The sequence below is a fragment of the Ranitomeya variabilis genome, chromosome 5, assembly GCF_051348905.1.
Source record: "Ranitomeya variabilis isolate aRanVar5 chromosome 5, aRanVar5.hap1, whole genome shotgun sequence".
Lineage (NCBI taxonomy): Eukaryota > Metazoa > Chordata > Amphibia > Anura > Dendrobatidae > Ranitomeya > Ranitomeya variabilis.
In genome coordinates, this window is record NC_135236.1 from 127,681,517 (window position 1) to 127,695,011 (window position 13,495).

General features: G+C 43.0%; 1 protein-coding gene across 3 annotated transcripts in view; it reads right to left on the reverse strand.

Annotated features, from left to right (window-relative positions):
• The window catches only part of ZWILCH (zwilch kinetochore protein), a 132,317-nt gene that overhangs the window by 36,135 nt on the left and 82,687 nt on the right, over window positions 1-13,495 (reverse strand). For all 3 annotated transcript variants that reach the window (XM_077263259.1, XM_077263261.1, XM_077263260.1), the window contains exons 11-15: window positions 12,589-12,694; window positions 10,956-11,035; window positions 8,681-8,837; window positions 598-626; window positions 116-252 (exon numbers count right to left, since the gene is read on the reverse strand). In XM_077263259.1, the coding sequence (XP_077119374.1) occupies window positions 116-252; window positions 598-626; window positions 8,681-8,837; window positions 10,956-11,035; window positions 12,589-12,694 (509 nt within the window). The remainder of the gene's footprint in view (window positions 1-115; window positions 253-597; window positions 627-8,680; window positions 8,838-10,955; window positions 11,036-12,588; window positions 12,695-13,495) is intronic.

Below are 13,495 nucleotides of genomic sequence, written 5' to 3' on the forward strand. Positions count from 1 at the left end.
GCGAATAATCTGCAACGTGTGAACACAGCCTTACTTTAGAAGATCAGATACATAAATGATTGCGTTTTTAGATAAGATTGCCTAGGACTTTACTATACGTCTAGTAATGACTCACTGTGTGAGTGGAAAGAGGTTCTCGTGCTCCAGGCTCAGGAAGGCATTACAGTTTACGACCACCTCCAGCATGTGGTGCAGCTTCCGGACACGGTGCACCTGCTCCTGCAGATCCACTGAGGTGCTGATGAAGTAATCCTGGGAAACAGAAAGAACGGGATTCTAACAGGTCTTTTGTATGTCATAGAATTAGAGGAAAAAAATGCAGATTGTGGTATAAGCAACTAATCAAAGTGCAGCTTCCACCACCATAACATCTAAAAGCAGGGATCTGATTAGTTGCTCAAGGCATTTATCCAGCTTTGAGCTAGCAGTAACATCAGTGCAGTAATACTTATTAGATATTTTAAAGTCATGACAAGGAAGATCTACTTGGATGTTGAGAAAAAAAAAGTTAAGTTCTTATAAGTAAGGAAAGTGAAGAAACTGGTAACAAGCTTCATGTTAAAATCGAAAACCAGTGATATTATCTTGTTAACTTACCAGGTAATTAAATGTTGCAAGTTCTCGACCTGTGAAGACAAGTGAGCTGTTAGTCCACCATCTTTGTGTGAAGGAGAAAATGTCTAATGAAATCAATTATTAAACCTTATATAAGTCAGTTCAGATATAATGTAGCAAGATGGCGATTGTGTTTTTGAAACTGTCTTGGAGATCCTTGAAACGGTCTTGGAAGGAATCTTTGGAATGCAGGAGTGAAGGCACGGGAATACACCATATTTGAAAATGAAGCTTGGAATGAACCAGAGTGATACTAACTATTCTGAAGTTGTGCGACCTCCCCCATTTCCTGTGTTCAGTATGTTCCTTTGTTCAGAATAAAGCAGTTGTGAGTAAGCCATCGCTGAGAGAGGCTGTGTGTGTATCGTCTTTGTGAATCTGATACATTCTGGGCCTCTAAGCTAGCACTCAGCTTATATTTGGTCAGATACAAGCAATCATATTGATCTCACTTTAAGAGATCACCCTCACATTTGCATCCAAGTTCCTATTTTGTAGTATCTGTTCCTACATGGAAACTCAACAAGCAGGTTTACTGCTGCTAACAAATTCTATTATGGTTATCATTAGTGATGAGTGAACGTCCTTGGATAAGGTATTATCCGACCATACTCGGGTGCAGAGGAATTCGGCATGACCTAATAATAAGTTCAAGTCCCCGCGGCTCCATGTCTCGCAGATGTTCAACGGCCACAACACATGCAGGGATTGCCTAACAAACAGACATGTAGGCACGGAGATTCGAACATATTATTCGAGCACGCCGAAGACACTTCGCACCCAAGCATGCTCAGATAACACCTTATCCGAGTGCACGTTTGCTCATCCCTAGTTATCTATTATTCTTAACTCTTCTATTACTTTCATATTGCAATAGAGATTGATATGTGGCTGCCATACATTTCTGGGCTCACAGCCAGGAAAACTAAAGGGTTTAGTTAGTAGGGCTGAGCCATAATATACAGATTTTCTACATAACCCTGAATATCTTAAATTCATGCAGAATTTTGCAGTTAATTTAAAGCTTTTTATTCCTCTGCGAATCTAACACCCATCCCACTAGTGTTCAGTGGGAACCCTGTGGAGTGCCCCAAATTGCATTCACCTGACCACTTGCTAGGAATTGCCACAAATGTGTGACTGGTGGGCAACCAGCCATGGTGACCTTCACGAATGCTAAAATGTGGTGGCATATCAGACAATGGTGACAAACCTCAACTGTATGTATATGAGCAAACCCTTTAGTTTGGGCAGACCCCTCAGAATATATCCAGTCCTACTTTACAAACAACAAAAAAAGGCTGTAGAAAATCGCTGCCACCATACAAATTACTACAATTATTAATTGAAAAAAAAATACACTCCTCAACATTGAAAATTGCAACACAAAGAAGGAAAAGGCATGGAATTATAGAAATCACAACATTAACAGACATATTAATGATATGCAAATATAAAAAATGTAAACAAAATAATCAAAACATCTCAATTTATACACTATAGAGTATGAATGCCACATGCAGAAATCCTCGCCCTTACACACCTTGGCGGCTAACAATTCAATTATTAACCGTTGTCTGAGGAAGGTTCTGTCACGCTAAATGCACTTGGGCAAACCATCAAGATCCGCTGCTGGCAGCACTTCTAGTGTGAAGTATCCACAATCAGTGATGGTTTGGGGAGCCATGTCATCTGCTGGTGTAGGTCCCGTGTGTTTTATCAAGACCAAAGTCAGCGCAGCCGTCTACCAGGAAATTTTAGAGCACTTCAGGCTTCCCTCTGCCTATAAGCTTATTGGAGATGGAAATTTCATTCTCCAGCAGGACTTGGTACTTTTGGCAGTGTGGACAGGTGCCAAGTCCTGTTTTAAAAACAACAGTATCACTGTGCTTGATTGGTGAGCAAACTTGCCTGACCTTAACCCCTTAGAGAATCTATGGGGTATTGTCAAGAGGAAGATGAGAGACACCAGACCCAACAATGCAGACGAGCTGAATGCTGCTATCAAAGCAACCTGGGCTTCCATAACACCTCAGCAGTGCCACAGGCTGATCGCCTCCATGCCACGCCATATTGATGCAGTAATTGATGCCAAAGGAGCCCCGACCAAGTACTGAGTGCATTTATTGAACATACATTTCCGTAAGCCAACATTTCGGATTTTAAAATCATTTTTTCAAGCTGGTGTTATAAAGTATTCTAATTTACTGAGATAATGACTTTTGGATTTTCATTGGCTGTAAGCCATAATCATCAACATTAACAGAAATAAACACTTGAAATAGATCACTCTGTTAGCACTGACTCTATATAATATATGAGATTCACTTTTTATATTGCAGAACTGAAATAAATTAACTTTTTGATGATATTTCAAATTTTTTGAGAACCACCTGTATAAAAGGACTTCAATTAGGGAACGTGATAGGCTGCTCTAAACAGATGTGTTTTTAGGGAGCCCCTAAAACTGTATAAGTTGTGGTTAGTCCTGATTTCTTGGGGTAGAGAATTCCAGAGTATTGGCGCAACTCAGGATAAATCTAGAAGTCGGGAGTGGGAGGTACGGATTAGTGCGGATGTTAGTCGAAAGTCGCTTGTGGAGCGTCACGAGTGCGAAGGCCGATAAACACAAATGAGGAAGGAGCTGTAGGGGGTGCCGCACTGTGGAGAGCTTTAGGGATAAAAACATGCAGTTTAAATTGGCTCCTATAATGTATAGACAGCCAGTGCAATGACTGGAACAGAGTGGAGGCGTCCGAGTAACGAATAGCCAGATAGGTTACCCTAGAAGCTATTAAGGATGGACTGGAGAGGAGAAAGTCGAGTGAGGGAGAGGCCAATTCACAGAGAATTGCATAAGTCAAGGCGGGAGTGCAACAGGGCAACAGTGAGGGTCTTTGCGGTTTTCATGGTGAGAAAGGGGCGGATTCTAGAGATGTTCTTTAGGTGTAAGCGGCACGAGTGGGCAAGAGATTGTATATGGGAGGTGAAGGAAATATTAGTGTCAAACATAACACCCAGACAGCGCACCTGCTGCCTAGGCATTACTGTGGTGCCACCCACGGAGACGGAGCTGTCAGTTTTAGGTAGGTCAGTAGATCACGGGAGCAGAAGAAGTTCAGTTTTGGAAAGGTTGAGTTTCAGATAGAGAGCGGACATGATGTTGGAAACTCTGAACATACAGTCACTGGTGTTCTGTAGTACAGCAGGGGTAATGTCAGGGGATGACGTGTATAGTGATGTGTAATCATCATAGAGATGGTACTGAAAGCCAAATCTGTTGATGATCTGTCCAATTGGGGCCGTGTAGAGAGAGAAGAGGGCAAAGGATTGAGCCCTGAAGGACCCCAATAGTGAGAGGAAGAGGAGAAGAAGTGGAGTGAGTGATTGATACACTGAAGGAGCGGTCAGAAAGATAGGAAGAGAACCCGGAGAGAGGAGTGTCCTTAATGCCTATTGATTGGAGCATAGATAGTAGAAAATGGTGATCAACAGTAGAGAGGTCGAGAAGAATGAGCAGAGAATGGTCACCGTTACATTTTGTTGACAAAAGTTCGTTGGTCACTTTGATGAGTGCAGTTTGTGTAGAATGTAGGGGGCGGAAACCGGACTGTGATGGATCTAGGAGGGAGTGAGTAGAGAGGTAATGGGTAAGGCGGGAGTAGACCAGGTCCAAGATTTTAGAGACAAAGGGAGGGGTTTGAGACCTGTCAGTAGTTATTGGTGCAGGATGGGTCGAGAGAGTGTTTTTTTTTAATAATGGAGTAAAGATAGTGTTTGAAGGAGGAGGGGAAAATACCAGAGGGGAGGGAGAGATTGAAGATTTTAGTTAGGCGAGTAGTGATGACTGGAGGAGATGTGAGGAACTGGGGTCACCAGTGCATGTAGTAGGACAAGAGGAAGAGAGGAGCCTGGATACTTCTTCTGTGACAGGATCAAATGTGGAAAGCCAGAGGAGATGTGGGGAGGGATGGTAGTCACGGCACCTGGTGGCTGAGAGCGGATTTCCTGATGGATATTCTCTATTTTCTCTGTAAAGTGTGAGGCCAGGTCATCAGCACAAATGTCAGTGATAGGGGCCAGTGCTTTTGGACTGAGGAGAGAGTGAGAGGTGTTGAAAAGTTTTTTTGGGTTGTTAGATAGTGAGGAGATCAGGGTGGTGTAGTAGGTCTGTTTGGCGAGGTGAAGCGCAGAGTTGTAGGTTCTTAACATAAATTTGTAGTGGATGAATTTTTTTTGGTGTGCAAGTTTTCCTCCATAGGCATTCAGCACTTCTAGAGAATCGCTGGAGAAGTAGAGTTTGCAATGTGAATCAGGACTGTTTTACTCTGTGCTTGGTGAGGGGCGCTACTTGGTCCAGGGTGCTTCTGAGAGTGTCACTATAGTGATGTACAGCCAGATCAGAACAGGAAAAAGAGGAGATTGGGGACAGTGATGAGTGTAGGGAGTCTGAAAGTGTATGAGGGTTAACAGCTTGTAGATTTTTTAATGTGTGGTAGGTAGGAGTGTGCTGGGGTGGGTGAGGGTTTGTGAGCATGAAAGAGAAGGTGAAGAGGCGAGTTATCTAGGTAGGAGATTGAACAGAGCCAGACAAAGACTAGATTAACTGTGGTACCGTCTTTGTGCGTCTCAGAGGTTAAGAGCTGCAAGAGGCCAAGAGAAGTGGTTAGAGATAGAAGATGGGATGCAGATGGGGAGGTGGAGCTGTTTATGGGGATGTTGAAGTCTTCTATGATAAGGGTTGGTAATTCAGAGGACATGAAGTGCGGCAGTCAGGCAAAAAAGCGGTCAAGGAAGTGGGAGGGTGAGCCTGGGGGACTGTATACAAACGTTACTCTGAGGGAAAGGAGATGGAAGAGCCTGATGGTGCGGACCTCAACAGAAGGGAATGGGAGTGATGGAACTAAGGGGGAGGGGGTATGACCTGGAAAGTACATTGTGGGTACAGGAGTATGCAGGCTCCCCCACCAAGTTTGTTTGCGTGTCTCGGGGAATGGGAAGAAGCCGCCATGAGAAACAGCAGCATTGGAGACACTGTCAGAATGCTGAATTCAGGATTACATGAAGAGATAGAAGGATTTGGACAAGCGACATCTACAGATCTGTGGTTAGTTATCCAAGATGTTTGGAACAACCTTGACGAGTGCCCTAAAAAACGGTGTGCAAATACAAGTGTAGCTAGAAGAATTGAGGCTTTGGTGCGGTTTTGAAGGCAAATGGCGGTCACACCAAATATTAATGTCTCTTTTCTTCATTCACTTTGATTTTGTTCATTGATAGAAATTCAACTATTAAGACTTTTTTTTTTTAAAGCATTCTAAGGACTCGCTCACATTAGCGTAGATTCTTTCATGCAAGAGAATCGGGCCGATAATGCTGACACTCAGCTTAAACTGTTTGAGCCGAGTGTCACCGTAATGTGATCTGATTCTCTCGCATGAGAATCAGATGACAGTTGAAGAGAAGACAGCACTTAATTTCTCCATTCTCTGATGACATCCGAGTGCAGGCCAATGTTTACACACGCCCATAAACTTGTATGTGTGTACGTGGTCCGATCGGATGCACTCGCAGCATGCTGCAGATCTGCACTGCCCCATAGTATAACATTGCAAAAGAAGAAACGGACAGCACCACAGCAATTGTGACAGAACAGCTTACGTGTTTATTCTGCCATCTGCAACGTTTCGGTCCTGAGACCTTTATCAAGCATAGTGAAAAGACCATATAACCACCATTATATACCATCTGACCCAGCCCATCAATTAACTAGTAACCAATGGGGTAGCCATGTGCAATTAGAAAAAAACGACATTAAATATAACAGACATATACACGGTAAAAAACAATAACCAATAACCAGCCCTCTGTATATACTAACTACTAACATATTATATCACATCAAGACCACATATGTATGTTACCGTGATCCAAGAAGTGCCATACAGATAATTTTAAAATACTTTTATTATTATAAATAATTTAAAAATACAAACCAAACTACTACATATATATACAAAGATGCCTCATACAACAACCTATAGCGGTCAGCAAGAGCAGGATATTATTTTACGTCCCACATCAGGAAGCACACTGGGAATAAAGCAAATTGCCGAAAATTCAAATCATATGCAGTCTCCTAAATGTTAACACTGCATAATTATTGCACACAAGCCCAATTGAATTGTGCTAATACCGGACTATTACCGAACCATAATATTTATCGGCACATTAGGGGTTAGGCTACAATATACACCGCATCTCAAAAGTCTCCTCTCCGTACCATCTAACTAGACATGGTGAGCGGTGCGCCCCATCCCCTGCACATATTACCTGTTCCGTGCTTCCCATTGCACGTGCCCAACCAAATGGCGTGCTGTGTCCGCGAACCCCGACGCGCGTTTCGCGTTTGAGCTTCTTCCTGGGGGTGAATATGGACATGGTTATAATGGTAATATTTCAGGATGGTTGTTTCCTTTTCATCTGCTGTCTTTTATTTCAGGTCCATGTTGGTGAGCCTGAATTTGATATATTTGTGCAGGAGTTGACTAACTCTCATGGCCACTCCAAGCTGAATGTGCCTGCCCTCGTCAGATCGCAAATGCTAAGCAGCTTGAGGCTGGGCAAGTACCAGCATGGGAGACTGGCTGGGAATTAATACCCGATTGGTTTTGCTGCACAATATGGACCTGGAATGAAAGAATACAATTGGGAGCTTTTTATTTATATGGTCAGACTGCTCTTTGCGCACCAATGCGACTTGGAGAGAAGGAATGCTGAGAGAGCGCTCCTGTCATGCACACCTATGGCAGATTTATTTTTGTTTTCTCTGTGCTGCTGCTATATCGGATCTGCGACATGCGCACAAGACTCCTGCAAACCGATGATGTCATGGATATGTGTGCGGCGATGAACGTTCCTGTCCTGCGCACCTTTGATCCTGGTGTGGTGTTGTAATTTCGGATCTGTGACATGCGCATAAGACTCCTGTAAGCCGATGACGTGCGCACAGTGATGGACATGAGTGGGCGTACTCATTGGAGATGACACGTCGAGAAATCACTCCTTGGATTGGTGGACTGCTGAACATTGCATGCTGGGGAGTTGGCGGTCACATGATGCGAGAGCTGGAGAATTGATTGGACTGTTACCGCTATGAACACTCCCATGCTGCTATGGCAATCACTGATGCTATGCTCTGATTGGTGCGATTGGTGTTGTTTACACCATGGACTCTGGGGATATTTATGTGGATTTATGGGCGCAATTCAATAGTAGAGAACGATCAGAGTTAGTTGAACTATGTTAGTAGTTAGTATATACAGAGGGCTGGTTATTGGTTATTGTTTTTTACCGTGTATATGTCTGTTATATTTAATGTCGTTTTTTTCTAATTGCACATGGCTACCCCATTGGTTACTAGTTAATTGATGGGTTGGGTCAGATGGTATATAATGGTGGTTATATGGTCTTTTCACTATGCTTGATAAAGGTCTCAGGACCGAAACGTTGCAGATGGCAGAATAAACACGTAAGCTGTTCTGTCACAATTGCTGTGGTGCTGTCCATTTCTTCTTTTGCATTTGGACTTTATACTGGGATGGATCCCCTGGTGTGGACGGGCACCCTGTTGTCCATAGAGACATTATTTATCTAGGGTGCGGCCTGACTTCCATTGTTTACTTATAGTATAACATTGGTCCGATTGCTATCCGATAAAACATCAGCAAGCTCTTGTCTGTGTTATACGCTAGTTTGAGCGTACCCTTAAGTTGCAGATTCTTTTCCACACCTGCCTAAGACTTTTGCACAGTACCATTTGTAATTAAAAATAATTACATACAATAATAATTATATGGTGGCAACATGTTCTACAGCCTGATATTCAGTATAATAAATATGTATATAAAATATGTGCTGCCTTTATGTTCTCTCACCCCTAATAAGAGGAACATAACGAAATGAAATAGTAAAAAATATGTAAACCGGTCTATATTAATTTTCACCATGAATGGCGTATTATGAGTGAATAATGTCACAGTAGGAGATCTCAGTAGCTGCGAACCTATAAAGCAGTTGATATAATCTTTTTTCATCTTGTCCAAACCAATCTCTAGCAGCATGCGGATGGGAGCGAGGCCTGAGAGGGAGATGCTTTGCATGTTTCCGTGGTAGGACTGCTGAATTAGCTTGCTCAGTGTGCTGCTGCTCCCACGATGGATCTAGTATGGGCAAACAATTATCCCGTGACAAAAGGAAAAAGCAAACTCCATTATAGTCTATACAAGTATAAAAACCGCAGAAACTTATATTATCTCTTATTTTTTATTCATTGTAAGTGTAAAAAATAAATTAATGTTTACCTCTCACTCTTTTTGCCACTAGTGACTTCTAGGATGTCATTGACTTCCTACCAGTTTGTTATAAATGTGTGGTTTTAAACATCAGCTATTGAGAGAGGTGCGTCTTAGGCTACTTTCACACTGGCGTTTTTTTCAATACGTCGCAATGCGTCATTTAGGGGAAAAAAAACGCATCCTGCAAAGTTGTCTGCAGGATACGTTTTTGCCCCATAAACTAACATTAGCGACGCATTGACACACGTTGCAACCGTCGTGAGACGGTTGCGCCGTGTTGTGGCGGTCCGCCGGGAGCAAAAAACGTTACATGTAACGTTTTTTGCTGCCGACGGTCCGCTTTTTCAGACCGCGCATGCGCGCCCGGAACTCCGCCCCCACCTTACAATGGGGCAGCGGATGCGCTGGAAAAATGTATCCGCTGCCCCCGTTGTGCGGCGCATTCACTGCTAGCGTCGGTAACCTCGGCCCGACGCACTGCGACGGGCCGAGCCCGACGCTAGTGTGAAAGAAGCCTAAGACTACCACAAACTCCCTGCAGACATTGCAGCAAAGCCAAAGTCACAGATCACCGGAGTGCCCCAATAAACACAGAGCTAAAATGCTGCTACGGTGTAAGCAGAGAAAAATGAACAGGGAATCATCCCCTAGAGCAGTGTTCCCCAACTCCGGTCCTCAAGAGCCACCAACAGGTCATGTTTTTAGGATTTCCTTAGTTTGGCCAAGGTGATGGAATGGTTGTCTGTGCAGGTACTGCAAATATCACCTGGGCCATACTAAGAAAATCCTGAAAACATGACCCGTTGGTAGGTCTTGAGGACTGGAGTTGGGGGAACAATGTCCCAGGGTCTGGCTTGTATATAATGTTTGCAGTCATCACTTTAAAGGGATTGAGATTGGAATAAATTGTCTTTTTCTGCCTCAGAAAGAACGCCATGTCCTGTTCATTGGCTGTGATAGGCCATATAAAAGATAGAAGGATCAGTTCTATTTTTAGGGTGACATTTGAGGCTTTACATGTGAAAGTTTTTGATATCAATCCTGTCCGTTACTAAAATGCACAGCTGTTGGCACTGACATATGGAGAAAATGGGCACAACATCAGAAGTGCATCTTCCTGTAGCCTGTGCCAACTTCTGCCTGGTCATCGGCTGTGGGGAACAATACCTAGATGTTTGCAATAATAAGAACATTCAAATAGCCTCATGCGTTGGTGAAAAATTGCGGTTCCTTTATTCTGCCCTTTGTGTGAAAGAGGGCAATAATAAGAAGTCATTAGTGTAAGTGTACGTTCGCACGGTCAGTAATCGGCAGCGCTTTGGCTGCAGCACATGTCCGCTCCGTCCAAGCGCTGCCGGCTTGTGAACGCAGGTGATTCTGCATGTGTTCATTGAACTGTGTGGAATCACTGCGCCCAAAACATTGGACGGGTAAAATTTATCTTGCGGAGGCTTGCTTCTCTGGAAGACAAATTGACATGCTGTGGTCTGGAAAGACGCGTCGCATGTCCGTCTCCGCTGGTGATCCGCGGGCGTAGGTGCACGCATGGTGGATATGGGATTTCTTGAAATCCCATCCACTGTGCTGTAACATCTGGACACTGCAGAAGTACACAACGTCCAACCCGCAGCGTTTACTGACTGTGAGAACATACCCTAAGATGTAGAATGCAAACCATGAGGATTAGTTTAGAACAGGACTTTAATATGTGCAGATACATCTTTGGAAATAGAGCATAAATTGTATTTGTGAGGCTTTTCTATGTCCATATACTTTATTCTGTTATCTACAACTTGCTGCAATTAAAAAAAAAAAAAAAAAGTATCCAAGATTGAACAATTATTTCCATTTAGCCTAAAGTTTAGGAGCACACAACCTGAAAATCTGGCACTCCAGATCTGAACTCCACTTCACACCGATATGGTTAGCGAATGTAATCCAATGGGGAAAGCTTCCCATACTGTGTAGGGCTGGTCATCTTACCCAGGGGTGCACATCCCCATACTTCAGCGATTGTATGACGAGTGAGAAACAGTCTTGAACATCTTGATACGAAGATACACCTTTATAGAACAAATATAAGAACACTGATGATAGATCATAGCCCAGGATCAACAGGTGATATCTGTAACCCATTAATAGCCTTATTTACATATGCAGAAATCTAAAAGTTAAAGGTTTACTCATGTCATAACAATTCTGCAGCATCCTTGCTCATAAGTCAGTGCTGTTCCTCTGCTATGCCCATTAGTGATGTTTAAACAACATGGCAAGTGGGTGGTACCATTCCTCAAATCAAGGGGGTGTGTCCTTATGAGCATCACTGATTGGGACAGTGACTGTGTGGACACGCCCACCAACTTGTAACACCTAGTTGTCAATTGTCAAATGGCTATAACACATTTCCAACTTACAAATAAAAGGTACACACACAGATAGTATGATCTACAGAGAAATGAATCAAATTAGCTGATCAATAAAACAGTTCTTAAAACAATAATCAGGAAACCATGCTTCAGGCAAATGTATCCTTAAAGAGGTGTTCCAATCTCTAAGATCCTATCCCAATATGTAGTAGGTGTAATAATAATAACAATGTTAGCAAACACCTCCAATTAGCAATGTAGTAAAGTACTTCTGATTTGCCATGTGGCTTTCCCTATGTGCAGGGCATTACAGTAGCTTAGGTATCCATGGCTATTACCACTCATAGTTAGTTAGTTTGTTAGTGATCATAACCATGGATACCTAAACTACTTCAATACCCTGCACATGGAATAAGCGACATAGGGAATAAGAAGAACTATGCTACATTTCTAATTGGAGGTATTTGCCAATATTATTGTTACTACACCTACTACATATTGGGATAGGATCTTGGGGATCAGAATATCCCTTTAAATCATTATGGCAAGTTATAATGTGTCATAGGATAAATGTACCTTGTGTCCTTTTAAACAAAACAACAAAAACAGATTTTACTTTACTGATACAAAGTATGTAATGAGTATAAACGAGGTGGGGTAGGTCCCGCCAAAAAGTAGAGAGAGCTTTGATGGGGAAGGTTATGCTCAGACAACTACTGATTGCCTAAGAATCCACCATGATTCTAATACAGTAATGGACAGCCTAATGATTTGGTTGTAAAACCCAGGTCCATCTCAGTAACACTTCTCTGTGGTCACCGACCAGAGCACTGCGAACCTCCTACTACCCGCGGAAGACTTTGCGTCTCTTCTGATTAGCACGCCCCCGCAGCACCATGTGTATGTCGCACCACAACATAACGTTGCAGGACCTACTAACCTAAAGAGGCACCGTGGATGCTCAAAGTAGTAGGAGGCTTGCAGTGCGCTGGTCTTGCAACGTGACCACCGGTCCAGGGTCCCAAGAACATTTTAGCTATACTCTAGTTTACATATTTCATCCATGAGAAAACTGGCACCAAATTTGTATGGTAGAATCCCTTCATAGTTTTACCATTGGGTATAAAATAAGCCAATTCTAAGAGAGGCCCGTCTTTTCACTCTGAAAATATACACTGCGTGTATGAGGCAGTGTATAAATCTACACACAAAAATAAATAAAGAATATAAAAAAAATAAAAATCACCTACTTCTCCTCATTTTACACCACAACATCTCTGCGAAGTCCAAATCTCCGCGTTCTGTGATAAAAGACTGGATGGAGCTGTCCACTGCGGCCGTGTCGCTCTTTACTTTCTAGAAAAGAATAATGGAGTAGCGTCAGCCTCACAAGTCACTCACACACCGCTCCCACAATACAAAGAAACTGGTGTGATTGATCATCGGTCTGCTGGATACTAGTCAATCAAGGTGTCTCTCCTCGCTGCCGGTCTGGCTGCATCTTCTTACTAATTTGTAGTGGTGAAAAAAACCAAACGTGCAACATTTGCTCAGCCGTGACAATGTAACCAATTCATCCATTGTATGATTAATTAATTAAGAGCGGGAACAAGCCCTCCAGCGCTAGACAGGATATGAATGACAGCAGCGCGTGACAATAATGTGTAAATACCCATAGCTATGCTCTTAATGGGGTTAACTGGACTACGTCCAGCACTGCAAGCGTTAACAGGCCCACTCAGCACTTAAATGGCTTAGTCACCTGTTTAAGAGCCGTGCATATGAAGAACGGCGGAAAGAAATTAAGTGTCCGCATCCATCATGTGTGCAGCGAGACTGCGCTATACATAATACATGAGCGGAGCAGAGTGACTGGGAAATCATTTTATCGAGGCTGTTTGGATACCCTTCAAGCCTCAGGAGTAAATCCTCAGCAGTCTACAAGCAATAGACCTCGACATGAAACTATTTCCCCCCAGGCCCGCTTGTTGTTCGTGGCTTTCTATCAATTTTTATTTAGGTTTCCTTTTTATTTTATGCACCCTCCGGCAACGCAGCTGAATTGTGCAGCCGCAATGTGCATCACTCAGTGTAATTGCCATGTTTAATAATTGCAATATTACTCCTGAGTATTACCTACAATGTGCAGCCAGGAGA